General features: G+C 40.5%; 1 protein-coding gene across 1 annotated transcript in view; it reads right to left on the bottom strand.

Annotated features, from left to right (window-relative positions):
* The window catches only part of HECTD2 (HECT domain E3 ubiquitin protein ligase 2), a 73,967-nt gene that overhangs the window by 31,025 nt on the left and 18,289 nt on the right, over positions 1-24,653 (bottom strand). Inside the window, exons 2-3 of the mRNA XM_040254511.1 lie at positions 23,718-23,847; positions 2,001-2,139 (exon numbers count right to left, since the gene is read on the bottom strand). Coding sequence (XP_040110445.1) covers positions 2,001-2,139; positions 23,718-23,847 — 269 coding nt within the window. The remainder of the gene's footprint in view (positions 1-2,000; positions 2,140-23,717; positions 23,848-24,653) is intronic.

The following is a 24,653-nucleotide window of genomic DNA, read 5'->3' as shown; positions in this document are numbered from 1 at the left end:
ACTTTTGGGCTTCCGTGGTGGTCCAAGGGTTGTGAATCCACCTTGCAATGCAGGGGACGCCAGTTAAGACTCCTGGTCTGAGAGGATCCCACATGCCACGGAACAACTAAGCCCAAGCACCACAACCACTGAGCCCGTGTGCCTAGAGCCTGGGCTCTGCAACAAGGGAAGCCACTGCAATAAGGAGCCAATGCCCCACAACCAGGAGGCAGCCCCCACTTGCTGCACTAGAGAAAGTCCATGCACAACAGCAAAGACCCAGCGCAGGCAAAATAAAGACACAAATAGTTTTTAAAAGTTCATTTTGACATGCTCCTTATCATTATCTCTCTTTCTTTCCTTTCCAGCCAAATTCCTTGACAGATTTTGTTTACATTCTGTCCCTACTTTCTCTTTCTCACTTAGTCCTTTGAGTATCCATTTGGTTTTTTTTTATTAGGTTGGTGCAAAAAGTAAATGTGGTTTTGCATTGTTGAACTTTGCCCTTTGACATGGGAATACACTCTTAAATAAATGTGGTTATGTTATTATACATCATTTTAATGCACATTTCTTGCTTTATGTTTTTTTGCTAATGACTTATTACTAGCTGTTTATTTTATATTTTAGACTACAGAAATGATGTTAGACAAAAAACTAATTTGAGCAATTTTTGTATTCGAGTTCAAAATGGGTCATAAAGCAGTAAAGACAGTTAACAATATCAACAGCACATTTGGCCCAGGAACTGCTAACGAACGTACAGTGCAGTGGTGGTTCAAGAAGTTTTGCAAAGGAAATGAGAGCCTTGAAGATGAGGAGCCTAGTGGCTGGCCATTGGAAGTTAACTATGACCAACTGAGAGCCATTACTGAAGCTGTTCTTATAACTACATGAGAAGTTGCCAAAAAACTCAACGTTGACCACTGGCATTTGAAGCAAACTGGAAAGGTGGAAAAGCTCGATAAATGGATGCCTCACGAGCTGACTGCAAATCAAAAAAGCCATCGTTTTGAAGTGTCATCTCTTATTCTACGCAACCAACCATTTCTTGATTGGATTGTGACCTATGACGAAAAGTGGAAGTTATACGACAACTGGCAGTGACCAGCTCAATGGCTGGACAGAGAAGATGCTCCGAAGCACTTCCCAAAGCCAAACTTGCACCAGAAAAGGATCACAGGCACTGTTTGGTGGTCTCCTGCCCGTCTGATCCACTACAGCTTTGGGAATCCCAGCGAAACCACGACATCTGAGAAGTCAGCTCAGCAAATCGGTGAGATGCATTGGAAACTGCCACATCTGCAGCTGGTACTGGTCAACAGAAGGGATCCGATTCTCCATGACAACCCCCGACCACAGCACATGCAAATGTTTCAGAACTTGAACCAATCAGGCCATGAAGTTTTGCCTCATCTGCCATATTCACCTGAACCTCTTACCAACTGACCACCACTTCTTCAAGCATCTTGACAACTTTTTGCAGGGAAAACACCTCCACAACCACCAGGAGGGAGAAAATGCTTTCCAAGAGTTCACTGAGTTCTGAAGCATGGACTTTTGTGCTACAGGAATGAAAGAAGTTATTTCTTGTTGGGAAAAATGTGTCAACTGTAATAGTTCCTATTTTGATTAATAACGATGTGTTTGAGCCTAGTTATGATTTAAAATTCATGGCCGAAAACCAATATTACTTTTGTACCAACTTAATAGCAGCAAGGTAGCTTCCATGGTCTGTGTGTCACTTAGTAAGTGAAATCTTATTTTTTAAAAAGGACACATTCCTTCATCTCTGCTTGCTTGTTTTGACTCATTTTCTCTTATTTAGTGTTTCTTTTGTTGCAACATTATATATTTGTTCTCACCTTCAACTTAAGACATCCAGTCTTTGGTGCCTTCACTCTTATAATACCTTATGAGCCATAAGTTCAATTAATTTCCCACACAAAAATATTAAATTATGTGAAATGCTGACATGCAGTTGACTATATGTCTACATGTAACAATGAGCCAAAACTTACAGAAAGTCTTTCATCGTTTTGGGCTGAACTGGAAGGATGGGTTCTGGAAGACCTGGGGCTTTCATTTCAGATGTTAATAGATCTGTGGAGATGCGCTGTTTTTGTCTAACATCAAGGGAAATTGGTGGTAGGTCTCTCACTGTGAAGGATAAAGTATTCAATGTAATTAATCATAAACTTTTCAAACTTATAAAAATGCCATGCTAAGTCAACATGAACAGAAAACGAATGGATTATTTTCTATTGCATTCACTTTGGGACAATATAATAGAAAAACCTACCACACTGAAGGGCACTTACTGGGAGAGTCTGTTGTCACCCTACCCAATTTCACCCACAATAGAAAAATTATATGACATTAAAAGTTATCTACAGAGATAATATGGGGGTTCCCAGGTGGCTCAGTGGTAAAGAATCTGCCTGCTAAGCAGGAGATGCAGGTTCAATCCCTGCACCTCCAGAGGGCTGGGAAGATCCCTTGGAGAAGGAAATGACAACCCACTCCAGTATTCTTGTCTGGAAAATCCCATGGACAGAGGAGCCTGGTGGGCTACAGTCCATGGGGTCACAAAGAGTCAGACACAACGTAGGGAATGAACAACAAAAACAGATATAATATAGAATTTTTCTTTCACTGCCTCCCTTCCTATAAATTGCCTTTTAGAGATTATTTCAGTGAGATTAGATATTTTTAGTGATTATTAGCCTTCTGAATATAGTTGCTCCTTGAATGGTGCAGAACTTGGGCACCAACCCCTCACATAATTTTACAACTGGCCTTCTGCACCCTCGGTTCAGCATCTGCAGATTCAACCAAACACAGATTCTGTAGTAGTACAGTACTTCTATACTGAAATTATTGAAAAAAAAAAAATCAGCCTGTAAGTGGACTCACACAGTTCAAAACCATGTTGTTCAAGGGTCAATCGTATAGGTAGGTCACTTATTTATATTCTCTGCAATTTTCTGTTGGAGTTTCAGCACTTTGTTATCAATTTGCATGAACAGTTTATGTACTTTTCTTTTCCCCCAAATACCTACTGGTTCAATGACTGGCCTTTTTGTCCCATTTCACAACCTTATAATGGTAAAATAAAACAAGTACAGAAATAGCTCATAAAACAAATGTATGGCTTAAAGAATTACTGCAAGGCAAACACCTGTGAAACGCTAACCAGTCAAGAAATAAGAGTGCTACCAGCCCCTCCCTGCCCTGTCTATTCCAATGTTAGTTAATTTCTCTCAATTTCGTTATAACTCTTTCCTCATTTCTTTTTAAAATGTTAAGTATTTTCTCATTTTTTAGGTCTCCTACGGTGCTTTTACATGTTTGCTTTTATGTTCCTTCCAGTTTATTTCTAAAATTAAATTCTAATTATTTCCTTCACTGTCACTTCAGCTTTCATTTTTTGCGATTCTAATTTATGGCATTCTTTCAGGTGTCATGTCATTTTCTTAATGAATTTTAGCTCATTTTGAAATAGAATTTTATCTTTTTTTGTGGGCATGTGTTTCTGATATGCTCTCATTGCTCAAGTGGCTGTTTTTTTTAATTACAATAAAATTTTGTAATTAAAAATTATAAATTTTGTAGCCAATTTGATTTGAAATTATTTTCCCCAAATTTTCAGAAGGAGGTGTAGCTCTCCTTTTTTTTTGTTTTTATGTAGAACTCAAATATATGGTAGCTTGCTTTCTGGGATTCCAGGCCCTGCTTCCCTGCTCCACTTTTATTCTGGTTTTCTCTGTCTTTAATCGCTATTGTCCCAGGGCTGCTCAAATTTGATTCTAATCTCGGGATGCCCTCCACACCCACCCCCAGCCTGGAAGGAAGCACTAGTTGGGAGAATTCACAGGGGTTACCTGCCCCTTCAGACCTCACGTGGGCCACCTGCATGCACCTGCTCTTGGCAAAACCCCTCCCAATTTCAGTTTCTGTTCTCCAATTGGCCTCCTGAGCTTTCCAATGAATAGCCATTCCCTTCTTCAGGGCATCTTCCCGACCCAGGGATCAAACCCCTGTCCCGCATTGCAGACAGATTCCCTACCATCTCAGCCACCAGGAAAGCCCTTATCCAGTGAACACCTGCTGCTGATTTGGAAGCTCTCTTGGTCTCGAGTCCGTCAAACAGCCCAGATGCTTCCTTCTGCTTACATCTGATTCTGGTGGTTTGTCCTGCTATCTTTTGGGGTTTACAGGGACATTTTATGAGCTAATTCTGTAGTAAATGATGTCCAACATGTTTAATTTTGCTATAGAGGGTGGTGTGTGTGTTTTACTAGGGACTCAGGGAGATTAAAAAACAATGCTGCTTCTGCTGTTACCTTCTTTAAAATCTTTGCCTTTTAATTTTATTTCTGAAAACAGAAGAGTAATTTTTATTTTTATTCATTATCAATTGGAGGATAATTGCTTTACAATATTGTGCTGGTTTCTGCCATATATCAACATGAAACGGTCGCAGGTATACATATGTCCCTGCACTCTTAAACCTCCCTCCCGCCTCCTACCTCATCCCACCCCTCCAGGTTGTCACAGAGCACCAGGTTTGAGCTCCCCGTGTCATATAGCGAATTCCCACTGGCTATCTGTTTTACACACGGCAGAGTGTATTTTTCAAAGCTACTCTCTCAATTCATCACATCTTCTCCTTCCCCAACTGTGTCCACAAATCTTGGAAACAGAAAAGTATTTAAATAATACTTCTATTACTTAATTTATCAACATATTCCTTTAGTAATTTTTAATGATTAGTAATCCAAGCCTTCCCTCCCTAGAGACCTAGAGAGCAGATGACCATGTATCTCTTCTAATCTGTGCTTCTTTTCCCACTGCAGTACATGTGAAGGATATACTTACCACATTGCCTAGCAAATAGTAAATGCTCAATAAATTTTATCATTTCTAGAATTCATGAGGCAATGCAATATAAAATGTATTTTTTTCCTAAATGGCCCATTTCAGAATACCATATATAAAAGTATGTCACTGCACACTGTTTTCTGATACTTTTATCATATATTAAGTGCTTGTATATTCTGGAGCCTATTATTGGGCTAATGCATATGACTCTACTGACCTGTTAATTATTATACGAAATAATTTCAGTTACTATAGCTTAATATCGATCAATACCCGGTAAGGCAATAGGCTTGGTGAGAGATAGCTGGTGGCTTGGTCCTGAGTGGTGGTAGTAAACTGATGAGAGATGGTAGGATTTGTGACATATTCTGAATATAGAATGATAGGAAGATGTGTCGGCAGACAGGTAGAAATGCCAGGATTTGTTAAAAGAAAGATGAGCCAAAGATGACTTTGATAATTTAGCTTGACCATTAACTGGGACCATTTACTGAAATGGAGAACACTAGACCACTCAGTTCAGTTCAGTCGCTCAGTCGTGTCCGACTCTTTGCGACCCCATGAACTGCAGCAAGCCAGGCCTCCCTGTCCATCCCCAACTCCTGGAGTTCACCCAAACCCATGCCCATTGAGTCAGTGATGCCATCCAACCATCTCATCCTCTGTCGTCCCCTTCTCCTCCTGCCCTGTCTTTCCCAGCATCAGGGTCTTTTCCAGTGAGTCACCTCTCTGCATCAGGTGGCCAAAGGATTGGAGTTTCAGCTTTCAACATCAGTCCTTCCAATGAACACCCAGGACTGATCTCCTTTAGGATGGACTGGTTGGATCTCCTTGCAGTCCAAGGGACTCTCAAGAGTCTTCTCCAACACCACAGGTCAAAAGCATCAATTCTTCAGAGCTCAGCTTTCTTTCTAGTCCAACTCTCACATCCATACATGACTACTGGAAAAACCATAGCCTTGACTAGACGGACCTTTGTTGGCAAAGTAATGTCTCCGCTTTTTAATATGCTATCTAGGTTGGTCATAACTTTCCTTTCAAAGAGTAAGCATCTTTTAATTTCATGGCTGCAATCACCATCTGCATTGATTTTGGAGCCCAGAAAAATAAAGTCAGCCACTATTTCCACTGTTTCCCCATCTATTTGCCATGAAGTGATGGGACCGGATGCCAGACCACTAGAGGAAGTTTTGTTTTTTTTTCAGGGTCTGGGGTGGGTGGGAGTCAGAAAGTTTTCTTTTGGCCATATTAAAGGTAAGATGTTTATGAGACATCCAAATGCAGATGTTGAGTAGATATGACTCTTGAGTGCAGGGGAGCTGTGAAAGTTTATAGCTCATAGTAAAAATGCTCGATTAACGAGATCCCTAAGGAGAGGGTAAACAGAGAAGAAGCTTGAGAATTGAGCTTTGGGGACTGTGTCCTGGAGCAGTCCAACACTGGAAGCAATTAATTCTCTCTCTTTTATTTCACAGTGAAAATACTGACGGCTTGACTTTTATTTTGAATGTAGCGCTAGTCTTCTCTTATAATTTATGATGCAGTACTTTCATTTTCAAATGATTTAATTATAAACACAGACAAATCCAAAACAATCTCCAAATATCGCCAATAATCCAAAATAGAAAAACTAAGAATTTAGCAAGGTGCAAGGATTTTTAAAAAACCAATATATGAGTCAACTGCATTTATAAACACCAGCAACAAACTACAAAATACAGTTTTTTAAACTGTAAAACTACTAAATAATAATAAATTGTAAAATCTCCGTAGAGAAAACACTAAAAGTTTGTTTACAGATTGAAAAAATGATCTAAATATATAGAAAGCAATACCATATTTGTGGCTGATGATCATAAAGAAGATAATTTTCCCTAACTGGTCATCAGATTTAAAACAGTTCAATAAAATCCCAGGCTTCCCTGGTGATTCAGACATAAAGAATCCACCTGCCAGAGAGGAAGACATAGGTTCAGTCTCGGGTCCGGGAAGATCCCATTTGCCATGGAGCAATAGACTGGGCACCACAACTATTGAGCCTGTGCTTTAGAGCCAGGGAACTATAACTACTGAAGGCCTCGTGCTCTGGAGCCTGTGTTCCAAAACAAGGGAAGCCACCACAATGAGAAGCAGCTCATGAACCGCAACTAGAGAGTAGCCCCCGCTCGCTGTAACTAGAGAAAGCCTGCACAGCAACGAAGACCTGGCACAACCATAAATAAATAAATAAAATTATTTTTTTTTAATCCCAGCAATATTTTGGACTTTATTTATTCTAAAAGTCATATGGGAGACCAAATGCACAAGAATAGTTACAGCATTTCCAAAGAAACAGGAGTAAGAAGAAGGGACCTTGCTCCACCCTCAAAAATTTTTTGAAGTTATAGTAACCAAAACAGTGTTTTACTAACATAGGATTAGATAAGTTAACCAATGGAATAGAGAACCCAGAATCATATCCATCCATACATACATAAAAGTTCAATATATGAAATATATGGTAGATCACTGGAAGAAACAAAGAATTTGAAACTATGATTAACCACATGGGGAAAATATGAAGTTGAATCCCTATCACATACTGTATAAATTAGGAATAGGAGAATCCTTCTGCTTTTGGGACAAAGAAGTTTCTTTTTTTATAGGTGTAACCAAAAAGAACAACTATAAGCAAATTGATACTTTTGACTATGTTAAAATTAAAAACTTCTGATCACCAAAGATACCGTGAATTAAAAAAATGTAAGTTACAAGTTGGAGGGAAAATCTGAAATACATACAACAAAAGATGAGCACCTAGAGATATTTCCTAAAAATCATTGAGGAAAAAAAAAAGGCAAAATAATCCAAACAGAAAGTTTTTTTGCTTATCATGTTCCTTCTTGAGTTCAACTTTGCTTCTTTCATTGTTTTCCTTCTGTTCAGGGACCCTCGTAATACCTTCTTTTAGACCACCTACTGGCAACAAATTCTGTTTTTTTTCCCTTCATCTGGGAATGTCCTGATATCCTCTCCATTCCTGACAACAGGATTCTGGGTATAGGATATATGATTCTGGGTTGGCAGTTCTCTCAGCCACTTCCTTCTGGCCTCCATGGTTACTGACAAGAAGTTGTTATTTGAAAGACTTCCCCCATCAGTATAGGTATCATGTTTCTATGGCCACTTTGTAATAGTTTGTTGCCGTTGTCTTTAGTTTTTGGAAGTCTAACTATGCTATGACTTGATGAGGATCTCTTTGGGCTTACCCTGTATGGGATTTGCTCAGCTTCCTGAACCTAGAGGTTCATGTCTCTTGCCAAGTGTCGGAAGTTCTCAACTATTTTTTGAGTACTTTTTCAGCCTACCCCCTTCTTTCTCTCCTTCTAAGACTCCAATGCCAAGAATGTACTATCTTTTGTTACAATCCCACAGGTCTCTGAGACGATTCATTTTTTTCTATCCAATCTATTTTCTCTTTATTGTTCAGATTGGGTGATTTCCACTGTTCTATATTCCAGCTCATTAATTCCTGTCCCTTCCATTCTGCTGCTGAGTCCACCTACTAAGCATTTTACTTTTGTTACTATATTTTGTCAAGCATTAATACTTAAAAACCAATAGATTAATATTCTGTAGATTCTAAATTCTACAATAATGAAATGCAATTCCATTACTGTAATGTAACCAGAATATATTTCAACTAAGAGAACACAATCATCACAGCAGTAACATAGCTATAAGGTTCTTCCTTCCTTCCTTATTCACTCTCCCAATCAAGCATTATCTTTGGATATCTCACTGACTTCAAATTTAGAGTATCTTTTAAAATAAACTTTTCACATTAGAAGACAGCACAGAACTGCTTATTTCTTATGCTCCAGAGCAATAATTTTTGAACTTTACTGTACATCAGAATCACCTGAAGACCCTGTTGAACTAAAACAAAAATTACTGGGCCCCCTCACAGTTTGTGATTCAGCAGGTCTGGGGTAGGGCCCAAGAATCTGCATTTCTAACACACAAGTCTGAGGATCACAGTGAGGAACACAGTTCAGGGATTTAGAGAGAACAAAGACAGTGATAATATAGTGAATAAAACAGATGATTAACCTTCTTTAATTCAATTCTACAATTTAGCTTTATACCCTTTATTAAACATGGAAATATCTAATTTCTAACAATTTGTACTTTAAGCACAAATCAGACAGAAGTTCATCAGTTAGTAAAATTAGATAGCTCTGTAAGTGATTTGTTAGGTGTTATGTTTGGCAACCATTATTAAAGGGAAAGAAAGCTGCAGAAAAGAACCTCTCTCCAACACCAGTCTTGTTTTATTATTACTTTTTGAGGCTCCTCTACAGTTTCTCTTCCTCTTCACCAGGCTTACCCTTTCCTCTCCCTTCCCACACACCTTTCTCAACCTGGCTATAAACACCCACTATTAGATACAAACAGGCTCATTCACATATAAATTAACTTATTCACTCACAGAGCATATATACACATTTTTATACCCACTCATTTTTATTAATATCACGCTGAGGTGGAAGAGAGAAATTTTAGTTAGTAAGAGAACTGGATTTTGGCAAAGATTGAGAGTGGGGAGATTTCTTACATAAGAGAAATCGTAATGCCAAAGCCGAGAGGATTAGAGGATGAGGTTAGAACCATAGGCCCAGATGGAATTTATTTTTAGTTTGGAAGGTAACTTGGGCTGAAGAGTAGTGCAGAATGCTAACGTACTATGTTAATGGGACTTGAGTCACAAAGAAAGGCAGAGTCCTTTGCTCACATTAGTGAATGAAAGCCAAACTACAGGATGTGACATTCAGCTATTAAGAAAGGAAGAATAACAGCTCACAGCTGCTCTCATGTGCCTGAATATCAAGGCATTGTTTCCAGAGACAGGCATTCAGCCTGTTCTCGCAGATGGTTATTAAAACCTAACTCAAAAGAGAAAATCAATAACGGTGGTGATGAAGGATTAATTAAATCTCAAACTGATATTATAAATAGAACAGCAAATCTTGTTCTATCATATACAGCTTTCTCTGCAATATAGAATGTCATAACACACAGAAAAAAGTCACAATGTACACTTATCAGTGAACCTGTCATTTAGGTCTCATTCAGCCAATACATGGGAACACTCTGTGCTAAATTGATAAGCGGTAATCATTTTCCCTTTCTTTTAATATACCATTGCCAATTTTAGTTGGTTGCTTAGAAACATTAAGTAAAATACTTGATGCCATGTGAGAAGAGTAAGGGTTATGGTGGGGGTTGGTAGTGTATTTTTTAAAAATGTGAGGATCAGAACTGATTCAAATGTATTCTTTTTAATGGCTGAGTAATACTCCATTGTGTATATGTACCACAGCTTTCTTATCCGTTCATCTGCTGATGGACATCTAGGTTGTTTCCATGTCCTGGCTATTATAAACAGTGCTGCGATGAACATTGGGGTACATGTGTCTCTTTCAATTCTGGTTTCCTCCATGTGTATGCCCAGCAGTGGGATTGCTGGGTCATAAGGTAGTTCTATTTGCAATTTTTTAAGGAATCTCCACACTGTTCATTTGAATCAGTTCTGATGAGATGGATGAAACTGGAGCCAATTATACAGAGTGAAGTAAGCCAGAAAGAAAAACACCAATACAGTATACTAATACATATATATGGAATTTAGAAAGATGGCAATGATGACCCTGTATGCAGGACAGCAAAAAAGACACAGATGTGTATAACGGACTTTTGGACTCAGTGGGAGAGGGAGAGGGTGAGATGACTTGGGAGAATGGTATTGAAACATGTATAATATCATGTAAGAATCGAATTGCCAGTCTATGTACGATGCAGGATATGGCATGCTTGGGGCTGGTACATGGGGATGACCCAGAGAGATGTTATGGGGAGGAGGGTGGGAGGGGGGTTCATGTTTGGGAATGCATGTACACCCGTGGTGGATTCATGTCAATGTATGGCAAAACCAATACAGAATTGTAAAGTAAAATTAAAAATAAATAAATTAAAAAAAAATAAAATAAATAATAAAATAAAAATGTGAGGATCATAATATAACCACATATAAGGGTGTGAGATTATTAGCCAAAATTTACCAGCTCACTGTTTTCAAGAAGCTATCATAGGCTGACTCTGGCTGGAGACCAGTAATATGTAGCTTTCCACGGCCGCATCACCGAGGTGATGACTGACATTGTAAACTGGCCACATGGTTGAGAGACTGAAGGAAGATTCTGGTCAGTCAGCACAGGTAACAAGAGCAGCATCAAAAGCAATAGGAGTCTCTATGAAGGTTAGGCATTCAACAAGAGAACCGGGTCTCCGATCCTTATCCCCCTGTTGCAGGAAAGCAAACAATGATGTGCAGGCGTGCTGCTGGTGACACACTGACGCAAAACGCTACACCCTAAATTATCCCAAATAAGCTGCAAGTAAGTAGCAAGGAACGGAAAAAGCACCAGTCTTGGAAACAAGAGCCTAGGTCCTGTTGCTGGCTGGGTTACTAACTTTCATAGCCTTAGACAAATCACTGAGACTCCTTGGGCCTTGGGTGTGACCTTAGAAAATGAAAGAGATGGCCTAAGTTGATCATTCCCAAGGCTCCTAAGAAGAACTTCAAGGGCCATCTCAGGGGAATGGCGCTGTGTCCACTCACAGAAACTAAGCTTTTCTCTGCTTAATACACTGATGCTCTAAGAAAGATTGTTTTTCAAAAGGTGTTTACTCTGAAAATTAAAAAAAAAAAAAGGTTTGAAAAGCACTAGTTCAATAATTTCGAATTCCCATATCTAAAACTTTTAAGAACAAAACAGACAGGACTTATAAACCAACTGAAAAGGTAAAAATTCTCTATTATAGAACATAATGTAATGACCTATAAAAGAAAAATTGAAGGAGCTTGGAAATCTAACATTCATATGTCATCTAAACACCTGATTTTAGTTATAAGTTTCTGTCTTACAACAGGGTAAAGGAAAAAGTTCTGAAATAAGCCTCAAAAGACCTGTTCCCCCCACCTCCCCCTGGATATACACCTTATGTTCACATGATGTGGTAGTTCTAAAATAGGTCCATAAATTCTTTGATATTCCTCCCATCAAAGGATGGAGTCTAATTCTCCCTTTGAATATAGCCCAGACTTAGGGGCTCCCTGCTGATGAAAAATGTGGCAGAAGTGATGCTGTATGACATTACAAAATAAAGCCAATCTTTCTATCACGTATAAAGACAAGTGGCAAAAATGAAGCCTAAATTTACATGGAAGTATGGAGAAGGCAATGGCACCCCACTCCAGTACTCTTGCCTGGAAAATCCCATGGACGGAGGAACCTGGAAAGCTGCAGTCCATGGGGTTGCTGAGGGTCAGACATGATTGAGCGACTTCACTTTCACTTTTCACTTTCATGCATTGGAGAAGAAAATGGCAACCCACTCCAGTGTTCTTGCCTGGAGGATCCCAGGGATGGGGGAGCCTAGTGGGCTGCTGTCTATGGGGTCGCACAGAGTCAGACACGACTGAAGCGACTTAGCAGCAGCAGCAGCAGCAGGAGCTAGTAAACCATGAAATGTCAAAAACAAAACTCAACAAGGATCAAACAAGATCAGTATCTTGGGAAACTAACCCTTTAAATAAAAAACCTCAGGTGTAGCAGATATTCTGCCACTCATAACGCCCCATTTCCTCAGTCTATAGACGAGCCAATGAAGGGCCTCAGGTCTAGGTTTAATGTCTAAGGTCCCAAATGACAAGTCATTCCCTGGTAGCTCATCTGGTAAAGCATCCGCCTGCAATGCACGAAACCCTGGTTCGATTCCTGGGTCGGGAAGATCCCCTGGAGAAGAGCATGGCAATCCACTCCAGTATTCTTGCTTGGAGAATCCTCATGCACAGAGGAGTCTGGCAGGCTACGGTCCATGGCATCACAAAGAGAACTGGATTTTGGCAAAGACTGAGACAGAGCTGGACACAACTGAACGGCCAAGCACAGCAATAGCAAACTCAAAGACTCAGTTCATACTTAATATCCTAATTGACAACGTGCGAGTGCTGGGCAGGTAACAAGTGAGTTACAATTTGAAGGCTCCCTCTACTGGTTCAGTACTCTGCACTGCTACTGACTACTTCAGTAGTGGCAAGCCGTGGAAACGGAGAGACCAGAGTGAATTAGTCATAACAGGTGGTGTTTACATCTTTGTCTATAGGATGACTTTTCTGAACATTTGGCAGAAAATAAAATTGAAGGCAGGAGAGAGAAAAGAAGAAAGAAGGGAAAAAGAACCCACTCTGACTCAGAGAGTCATCAGAGCCAAATAAAAGTGACATATTCATTGGTGTTTGGAGATGTACTTTCTTACTAAGTTCAATAGTGTGTGTGTTTGTAAAGCTTCAGCAGAAGCATACATGAAACGTCTTTTTTGGGTCTAGTCATAAAAATATTCAAAAGCGAAGTCACTCAGTCGTGTTCGACTCTTTGCGACCCCATCGACTGTAGCCTACCACGCTCCTCCATCCATGGGATTTTCCAGGCAAGAGTACTAGAGTGGGTTGCCATTTCCTTCTCCAGAGGATCTTCCCAACCCAGGGATCAAACCCGGTCTCCTGCATTGTGGGCAGACACTTTACCATTTGAGCCACCCAGGCTGCTTGTAAAACATTCAAAAGCTCTTTTTATACAAGGTTACCTCTAACAGAACAGATGTCTTACCCTGGACATACATTAGAGAACTGTAGCTCTGAGACAGATTACAGGATGAACTGGCTAGAAACCCAGAAAAAGTTCTTCTCACATATTTCCTCAAATTATTTGTTGAGTAAAGACTCTGAGTACCATGGACACTGGATCCTGGGGATATACAGAGATTGTAAATGTGTTTACTCCTGAACCCAACATTCCACTTCTAAGAATATCCTACAGATAAGCCACATGGGAACAAATGACACCTGTTCAGAGCCATTCATGCAAGAGACAAAATAAACAATTTATTGATTTTAATAGCATCTTGGTAAGTCCCATATAAAGGAATATTAAAAAAAAGAGTAAGGAAGCTCTTTATGCACTGAAACAGAAAGATATCCAGGATACATTAACAACAACAAAAATAACAAGTGCTAGGTAATATGTAGGCAGTTACTTTTTAAGATAAAGTGGAAAATCGGCATGTGTATTTATATTTGCTTTCATTTGCATAAAAACACAGGAAAGAATACAGAAGTGAAAGTGAGACATCTAAAACACATCTATTTTTGTAATTTTGATTTTTGAAACACATAAGTGTGCTAGCCATTCAAAAAATTAACTATAATTTTAAAAATTAGATGAGCCCTTTCCCGCTCCCCACAAAAAAAACTTAAAAAGTTTATAGACTGGTCAAGAGACAGATGAATCAATAATTCAATGCAGCAAGGTACTCTAAGTTCTTGACAGATAAATCGCTCCCACAGGCATGGTTAAGAAAAAGTAGGTCCAAGGTGAGTCACTCTGACCTAGAAAAGGATCTTGGAGATTTAGCCCCAAATCGATTCATTCTCCCAGGAATCCTGGAGATGGGGTCATCCAAGGCCTTGAAAGTGAAAGTGAAGTCGCTCAGTCATGTCCAACTCTTTGTGACCCCATGGACTGTAGCCTACCAGGATCCTCCGTCCACCAGGATCCTCCGTCCAAGGAATTTTCCAGGCAAGAGTACTGGAGTGGGTTGCCATTTCCTTCTCCAGGGGATCCTCCCAACCCAGGAATCGAACCCGGGTTTCCTACATTGGAGGCAGACGCTTTGCCGTCTGAGCCACCAGGGAAGTCCTTGGAGATACTTTTTTTAAGGCAGAAATCCTACAGCAGCTATTGTGAGCCCTCTTCTCTCCCCAGTTGCCAAGTCCTGTGCTGGGTTTCTTCCCACAGTGCGTTTCCCTGTCTGCCTCTAAAGCTGCTCCGGGAGAGGCTGTGAAAACTCTGTGGCACCCACCTGCACACAGCTCACAGCACCCCACCACTCACAGACCCAGCACCCTCTGAGCTGAGACCACTCTGCCCTGCCCTGGGCTCTTGGAGCAGCACGGACCATGGGGCACGCTTCTCCAGGTAAAGACCACACAGTTCGCTATGGCACCTCATGGCTGATCCAGAGCCAACTCAGAAAGTGGACTGAGCGGGGAGAGGCCCAGCGGCCCTGGGCGCCGTCAGGGTTCATATCAACTTTTCCTGAAATAACCGACAGTGCAAAGGCATTTGAAAAGGCATGGAGAGGAATTACTTCCCTTCTTTCAGAGATGGCCTGTGCTCTTTAAAGATGTCTTAAAATAATCTGACAGGAGCATAATCACGGTAGAAAAGAAGGTACAAAAGAGTAAGAGAGGATGTAGTGCTCACCCTGTCCCCCGTTACTTGCCATTTATATTGTTTCTCTGAAGATGTATCATTCCCAGCAGCTGTTATAGTAGGTAAAACTCCCACACTGCTCTGATCTTTAAAAGGACAGCCAACTCGAAAGGCATACCTAGTCACGTGATCCGCAGGGAAGCGAGGCATCCCTGGGCTGTTAGGTAAACCCACGCTGGGCTTTTGCAGCTTCTCTAATACCACTTGAAGATCAGACGGGGAGACAAGCTGTTAAGAGAATACCCAGCATGGGTCCCGCGAGAGGGAGGAAAACTGGAATAACTGCCAAGAATGAGGCATCTTTGAGGAAACAATCTTATTGGCAAGAGAGGCTTTGCAAAAGATCAAGGAATTATAAACATGCTTACATTTGGAAGACTTGGTCTAACTTCCCACTCAATAAAAGAGTTCTTTTGCAGCAGCCCTGACACATGAACTCCACGTCACGTCTGAATTCAAGCGGCACCCAGACAGAACGGTTACGAGAAGCCAGCGCCAGCAGTTCCAACACAGTAAAGGAAGTCCGCTAAGAGGCCTATTCCCACAGGGTGATATATACATAAAGATATATATACACTCCGAGATCAGGGTGGGGCTGAGTGCAGATTCCACGAGAATGGAACAGACGAGAGGGCCAAGTGGTGGGAGCCCAGATATGTGGACCACCTTCCGAATCAATACATGCACCCAGGGAGGAGGCAGGCGGGTGTGGGCACCAAGTTGGCAAGTGGGGTTCAGAGGTCAAGATAGTAGTGGTATAGAAAGAATGGAATAGAGGAATCAGTGGGAATCAAAAGCAAAGGTATTTGAACAAACAGTCCAAGGAAAGTTATGGCTATGTGTTGCTTCTTTTTGACTCCCTGTCATTCTCCTTAGCAGGTAATTCAGTGTTTATAAGGTTCCTAACCCTCTGTTGTGGGCTGAACTGTGTCTGCCAAAAAGATATGGTGAAGTCCTAACCCCCCGGGAGCTGTTGATGTGACTCTGTTTGGAAATAAGGTCTTTGCAGATATAACCCAATTAAGATGAGGTCATATTGGATTGGGGTGGGCCCTAATCCAGTGACTGATGCCTTTGCAAGAAGAGAGAAACTCGGGCACAGAAAGATACACAGGGGAGAAGGCCATGTGAAGACAGAGGCAGAGATCAGAGTGAGACACGTACAAGTCAAGGCTTATCAAGAATTGCTGACAACAGGCAGAAGGTACGAGAGAGGCGTGGGACAGCTTCTTCCTCAGAACCTTCAAAATGAACCAGGGCAGCCAACACTTGGGTTTTAGACCCCCACCCCCAGAACCAGGAGAGAATAAATTTCTGTTGCTGTAAGCCACCATGTTTGTGGTGCTTTGTTACAGCAGCCCTAGAAGACGAACACGTCTCCCACGAAGATGACTGTATTCAGGGCAAGAGCGAGTGAGTTTCCCACTTGCTTCTCCTACCTCCTCTCTTTGTTCCGGTCCACAGTCTGAGCAAGAAGTGCCCTTCTCTCCTTGCTGGAGCCAACCCCTGAAGCCTTCTGCCTGCCTCTTCCTCGATCCTGTCCTTTACCACTGGTCTGTTCTCTGTGCATTTTATTAGCTTGTGTTTCTACTGAAACTTGAACCTCTCCCTGCATCACATCTTTTTGCTTGATCATACTATCCTGCAAGATTCCACTGTTGTTTCGTGTCAGTTCAAGCTACTCTAAAGGCTGTCTACACTGCCCCTAGATCCTTACTGTTAACCTACACCTTACTTTTTACAACCTGAATTCTCCTGCTAACTATCCTACTGAAATGGTTCTCAGAGTCACCAACAAGCACACTGACCAACAAATCCTTAGCTCTGCCTCAGCACTCACTCACCTTGTGCTCTCTCAACAGTGGCACCACGGACTAAATCCTCTCCTTTAAATTCTCTTTTCCCTTGAATTTTCAAGTCAGGGCACAACCTGGTTCTTTGACTTTCTTCAGGGCTTATTTCCTTTTACCAACTCTGCTTTTAAACTCGCTTTTCCTTTTCTGTCTCTTTCATTAGTTATAAAAATTCACGCAGGGCAAGGCACTTACAACTCCCTGTGGCTTAATTTTCCGTACCCTTGGCCTGGGAAAATAATTCCAATCTTAGGCTGGAGGATCAGACAGTAAAAAACCTGCTGACAGTGCAGGAGACCTGGGTTCGATCCCTGGGTTGGGAAGATCCCCTGGAGAAGGGAATGTCTACCCACTCCAGTATTCTTGCCTAGAGAATTCCAAGGACAGAAGAGCCTGGTGGGCTACAGTCCATGGGGTCGCAAAGAGTCAGATATGACTGACTGACTGATACATAAGAGGCTGCTGCAGGAACTACATGTGTCTGTGTATGTCCAGTGCTGAGAATTGCGTCCAACATGCAAGAGGCACTCAGTAAAGCTGCTGGCCTGGCTCTTGCTGTTACTGCTTGAGTGCACCCACCTTCCCATCCCAAGCTGTCTCTTGTTTCACTCCATGCAATAAATACTTGCTAAGACCCCCTGATGGACAAGGGAACTGCCCTTAGGCTCTGCAGGGGTTACAAAGGTATTTATTTCCTCATGAAACATACAGTCTAGGAGATTAAAGTACACAAATGATACTGCACAAGACTGAGACTAAAATAGGTAAGAAAAAAGAAACACCTATATTGTAAGAAGGGAAGAATTACAACGGTCAGGGAGAATCAGCAAGGGTTCAGTAAAAAGGCAGCACTGAAGAGCAGACAGGATCTCCCAGCTAGAGAGGAGGGAAGAGTGCATTCCAAGGCAGTGGGAGCAAACTGCAAAACCTCTGCAGTGAGCAGGTATGAGGCATCCAGGAGAACAGCTGAAATGTAAGTTGTATGGAGGAGAAAGGTGGGAGATCACCTTGAAAAGCTGTCATATTATGAACATCCTTGCGTGTCAAGGTAAAAAATTTGTATTTAATTTTGGAAGCTTTAGGGAGTATTAGAGATGATGTAATTAGAGTTGTGTGATTAATGGCATGTGATTAATCAGACAAGAGAAACAAGTCAATCAGGAGTTTCCTCTCTCTGTCAGAACAAGAGTTTTGTTGTCAGAAAATGTGGGCTCGAATTGCAGTTCTGTCACTTAGCAGCCTGACCATGGCCGAGTCACTTACCCTGTCTGAGCTCCCATTTTTTTACTTATTAATTGTGTGTTATAAGCAGAGATTTAAGAGGGCCTCAGGATTCTCAGCCACCTGGTAGATCACATTTCATGACCAAAGGGAGTATGCAGACCTAATTAAGATTACCAACTGTGTTGTTGTTCAGTCACTAAGTCATGTTTGACTCTGTGACCCCAAGAAGTACAGCATACCAGGCTTTCCTGTCCTTCACTATCTCCTGGAGTTTGCTCAAACTTACGTCCATTGAGTCAGTGATGTCATCCAACCGTCTGATGCTCTGTTGCCCCTCAGGTGGCCAAAGACTTGGAGCTTCAGGTTCAGCAGAAGTCCTTCAATGAATATTCAGAGTTGATTTCCTGTAGGATGGACTGGTTTGATCTCCCTGCTGTCCAAGAGATGCTCAGGAGTCTTTTCCAGCACCACAGTTCAAAAGCATCAGTTCTTCAGCGCTCAGCCTTCTTTAGGGTCCAACTCTCACATCCATAGATGACTACTGGAAAAACCACAGCTTTGACAATACAGACCTTTGTTGGCAAAGTGATGTCTCTGCTTTTTAATACACTGTCTAGGTTTGTCATAGCATTTCTTCCACAGAGCAAGTGTCTTTTAATTTCACGGCTGCAACCACCAACTGCAGTGATTTTTGGAGCCCAAGAAAATAAAATCTGTCACTGTTTCCACTTTTTCCCCTTCTATTTGCCATGAGGTGATGGGACCAGATGCCGTGATCTTAGTGTTTTGAATGTTGAGTTTTAAGCCAGATTTTTCACTCTCCTCTTTCACTTTCATCAAGAGGCTCTTTAGTTTTTCTTCACTCTCTAAAATGGTATCCTCTACATATGTGATGTTGTTGATATTTCTCCCGACAATCTTGATTCCAGCTTGTGATTAATCCAGCCCGGCATTTCACATGATGCACTCTGCATATAAGTTAAATTATCAGGGTGACAATATACAGCCTTGATGTACTCCTTTCCCAATTTAGAACCAGTCCATTGTTTCATGTCTGGTTCTAACTGTTGCTTCTTGTCCTGCATACAGGCTTCTCAGGAAACAGGTAAGGTGGTTTGGTATTCCTATCTCTTTGAGACTTTTCCAGTTTGTTGTGATCCACACAAAGGCTTTAGTGTAGTCAATGAAGCAGGCCTAGATGATTTTTTTTTTTAATTCCCTTGCTTTTTCTATGATCCAACAGATGCTGGCAATTTGATCTCTGGTTCCTCCGTCTTTTCTTAATCCAGGGAGATTCATGCAGGAAGGCAAAACCTTGTAACATGAGACCTTTACAAGCAGAGGGTTTTCTCCCACTGGTTGCAGAAGACAAAGTCAGAGACACTGAAAGCATGAACGGGATTTGACACAAGGGATCCTCCTGCCAGCCCTGAAAAAGAAGGCTGGGAGACAGCCAGCGAGCCTGTGAGCAGCTTCTGGGAGCTGAGGGCAGCCCTGGGTGACAGTCAGTGAGGAGATGGGACCTCAGTCTTATAACTGCAAATAAGTTCTGCCAGCAACCTGAGGATTCTTGCCCAGAATCCAGCCCAGCCTCCATACTGAGACCGTGAGTAGAAAACTCAGCCACACTCACCGAGATCTGACTTAAAAGAGCTGTGAGCTAATACGTGGTGGTGTTTTTAAGCCATTGTTATTGTTGCTTAGTCGCTAAGTCATGTCCAGCTCTTTTGCGACCCCATGGACTGGACTGTAGCCCCCCAGGCTCCTCTGTCCATGGGATTTCCCAGGCAAGAATCCTGGAGTGGGGTGCCGCTTTCTTCTCCGGGGCATCTTTCTGACCCAGGGATTGAATCTGTGTCTCCTGCATTAGCAGGCAGACTCTTTACCATTGAGTCGCGAAGGAAGTACCCTTCTGAGTCATTAGGTTTGTGATAATTTGTTAAGCAGCAACAGAAGACTACATCGTAGCAATTCCAGTATATATTTTATGTGATTGCTATCATGCTCAAAAAAGAAATCACCTGAAAGTTTTCCCTAAATCATAAATATTACTCAAATGAGTTACAGTTACTATCTAGCTAAGGTCTAAAATAGAAATCATCTCTCTCAATTTCTCTCTCCCATCGAATAGGCTCATTTTCTTTATTTCTATGATTTTATCTATAATGGAATCACAATTATAAATTTGTTTTGTTGTGGGACTGTGACATACGAGCACTGGTGCCTCCTTAGAGTAAGGGTGAGGTGGTGAAATGTTTGTGTGTATATATATATATAAATAAAAGAAGAGCGCAGTTATCAGGGACAAAGGTTGATAAATGAGATAATATAAATACTAACTGGTAAGAGTGCAGAATAGGTCTAGCAATCCCTTGGCGTGTCAACAGAAAATATGTGCAAGAATAATTTCTGCCACGTGCAGCTTATCAGTTCAGTTTAGTTCAGTTGCTCAGTTGTGTCTGACTCTTTGTGACCCCATGGACTGCAGCTTATGGGCACAGGCAATTTACCAGGAACAAGGTCCTTAAACATTTTGAGGTTTGTTTTGTTTTGTTCAGGTGTGAGGGACATTTAAACCTTTGCCAATTTGTTTCGTTACAGGGTAAGGGGCACTTAAAATTCTGCAAGTAATGTATAATTCCTGTGATAAAAAAAAATAGGGTTATATAAAGAAACAGAACATATTAGTAATATCCACCCAATCCTACTTTTCTGAGGAAACCACAGACAGATTGGTGGTCGTCCTTCCACATCTCTGTTATCTGCTCAAAGAAGCCTAAAAGGTTTCAGTTCAGTTCAGTTCAGTCACTCAGTTGTGTCTGACTCTTTGCGACCCCATGAATCGTAGCACGCCAGGCCTCCCTGTACATCACCAACTCCCAGAGTTCACTCAAACTGATGTCCATCGAGTCGGTGATGCCATCTAGCCATCTCATCCTCTGTCGTCCCCTTCTCCTCCTGCCCCCAATCCCTCCCAGCATCAGAGTCTTTTCCAATGAGTCAACTCTTCGCATGAGGTGGCCAAAGTACTGGAGTTTCAGCTTTAGCATCATTCTTCCCAAAGAAATCCCAGGGCTGATATCTTTCAGAATGGATTACCCACACTTAAAAAAACTGGAGTCATATTCTACCTACTAATGTGTAACCTGCATTTTTCATTTGACAATGTATTGTATTTCTCCTAGAAAATTTATATATATGTCATATTTCTCTTAATAGATGCATGGTATTTATAATATCGATTACCACAATTTAGTCAACCAGTTTATTCAGATAGCTTTCAAATATATCTATTGTAAACATTCTTTCCATATATCTTTCAACACATATTATTTCCTTAGAATAAATTCCTAGAAATGGAATACTGGGTCAGTAAGTATATGAATATTTTAAAATTTGAATATATGTCAAATAATTTGCTCTCCAGAAAAGCTGTAACAATTTCCAAGCCTTCTACTCAATAAAAGTGCCAATTTTCACACTCCATAGATGAGACCACAGATACACATGCCTTTTTTCTCTGTCACTAGGCAGGGAAATGTTAACTCCTTGTTTTAATCTGTACTTCTTTAATACTAGTGAGACTGAGCCTCCTTTCACATGTGTATTAATTGTTCATATTTTCTTTTTGGATTGGTCTGTTCATACCCTTTGCCTTTTTTTCCCCCTCCTCCTAGAATGTTCATTTTTCTGATCTATTAATGATCTCTATGATACAATAATTTATTTTTCACTGACTATGACATCTTGGGAGAAGGCAATGGCACCCCACTCCAGTACTCTTGCCTGGAAAATCCCATGGACAGAGGAGGGAAGAGCCTGGTGGGCTGCAGTCCATGGGGTCGCTGAGGGTCGGACACAACTGAGCGACTTCACTTTGACTTTTCACTTTCATGCATTGGAGAAGGAAATGGCAACCCACTCCAGTGTTCTTGCCTGGAGAATCCCAGGGACAGGGGTAGCCTGGTGGGCTGCCATCTATGGGTCGCACAGAGTCGGACACGACTGAAGCGACTTAGCAGCAGCAGCAGCATGACATCTTAATTTACGATCTTATAAAATTTCTACAGAAGTTTAAAATTTTCTTTCCCGCAAACACTGATTTTTGTTTTTGTTTGTTTTATGGCTGTTGGCATTGTCATTGTGCCAAAAATTTACTATAAAAACAACTTCCTGTGCTTTCTTCTAGTACTTTTGTAGTTTTTAAAAATCTGAAGTTACTACTTTCCAAAAGTTGGAAAGTTTCCATAAATCTATTTTTTAAAGTAATTTAACATCCTGTATATACAATATGTTTTACTGATCCATTTCCACCTATTTGACTATCTTGGTAGTATCACTAGTGCAGCTTTATAATATATGTTATGACAAAGGAATGGGATCCTTTGTTACTTTTTCTTATAACCTCTTCTTTATTCATATAGATCAAATAGAGCATGCATCATTTTCTTAAGTTTTCTCCCAAAAAACTTGAAAAATTCATCAAATGTTAGAGAACAAATTGGTGTAGCTGATATCTCTACGATATTTCAGATTTTCCATTAAAATCATCTTTTAGTCTTTTGATCAAACTTTACAGGTTTACTTCGTATAGGTTTTGCTCACTTTCTCTTTGGTTTATTTCTAAATATTTCATATATTTTCCATCAAGTCTTCTAATTGATTAGTGCTCAAATAAAGGAAATATATTTGATTTTTATATATTTTTATTATGTCAGGCTCCCTAACCAAACTTTCTTATTCATGAATTTTGTATGTCATTCACTTACTCTAGGTAAGTGAAAGTGAAAGTGAAGTCGCTCAGTCATGCCTTAGCGTCATGTCTTAGCGACCCCATGGACTGCAGCCTACCAGGCTCCTCCGTCCATGGGATTTTCCAGGCAAGAGTACTGGAGTGGGTTGCCATCGTCTTCTCCCTAAATATAATGATTTTGCTCCTTTCTGTAAATATTTATAGAGCTTTTTTTAAAATTGTATTGACTAAGCAGACCTAGCAGAACAATGCTGAATAATTAAAATCCACTTAAAAAATTTTTTTTAATTTTATGTTGGAGCATAGCCAGGTAACAATATTGTGATAGTTTCAGGTGGACATGAAAGGGACTCAGCCATACAGACACAGGTATCTATTCTCCCCTCAAATCCCCTCCCATCCAGGCTGCCACATAACACTGAGCAGAGTTCTCTGTGCTATGAATAGGTCCACATTGGTTACCTAGGAGCAGTGTGTACATGTTCATGCCAAACTACCTATCTCTGTCCTCCATTCTTCCCCCCAGCAACCATAAGTTAAAATCTACTTATTTAATATTTCATTAATATACTTTCAGCCAAGATATATAGACTGTGTACACTTTTAATAATTGTGATTACATTTATTTTAAAATTTTTAAATCTTTACCATTCTTGATGTTAGGGAAAACAAGATGTGTAGGTGAACTTCTGTTTTCAGTGGCTTCTTTCTTTTGGTTAACAGTTGAAATAACACTGCTGAAAGTAGAAACCGGGCCTTTGAATCCTCTGTCCAAACCCTAAAAATAGAAAAGTTAACACTGCAGCATAATTCCTACTAGGTGTATTTAATTTTACTGTAAAAATCATAAACATTTATACTAGAGATTTTAGTTTGATAACAGATGCATGATAGATAAAACATGTATATAATGTTGACTTACCTTTTCTAGGACCAATTATTTTAAGTATAAAATGAAAATAGTCACACCATCTAATGGCTTGTAAGTTGACAGAGTTTGGAAGTAGGGATAATAACAGCACCTTTCTCACAGGGTTATTGTGAGGTTTACCTGAGATAATGTGTGTAAAGCAATGCGTTTTCTTGTCTTCTGATGCAACTGTAAAAGCTCAGGTAAAAAGATAAACCCTTTAGAGTTCATTTCTTTCTAAACATGTGATTAGACTTTCAGCATAAGGGGATTAAAAAAAATAGGGCTAAGCAACTTAAGTGCAAATAACAGAGCAATCTGCCTATAGCATAGAATCTATCCATTAACATACTTTCCACAAAATAATACCTATAAAATTTATAATATATAATCAATGTGCACTTTAATTATAAATAAAATCACATTACCAGGTCAATACTCAGTTATAAACCTAGCTCAGGGCTTATTCTCAGTTCTCAGCTCTTTACAACTTACACTATATTCCAGTTTTCAGATGCTTAATCAAACACAGCAGTTAAATTCTTCCCTAACATTCACCTTTTTACACTAAAGATATGTTAATTTATTTGCCTTCAGAGGAGAGTTTTTCCTTTTCTTTTACATTTACCAGACTGATTTTCACTTACCTTTTCAGAATTAGCTCAGGTACCATG

This window comes from Oryx dammah, unplaced genomic scaffold (genome assembly GCF_014754425.2).
Source record: "Oryx dammah isolate SB20612 unplaced genomic scaffold, SCBI_Odam_1.1 HiC_scaffold_14, whole genome shotgun sequence".
Classification (NCBI taxonomy): Eukaryota; Metazoa; Chordata; class Mammalia; order Artiodactyla; family Bovidae; genus Oryx; species Oryx dammah.
The sequence above is the reverse complement of the archived record's forward strand: the minus strand, read 5'-3'. Positions and strand labels throughout refer to the sequence as shown.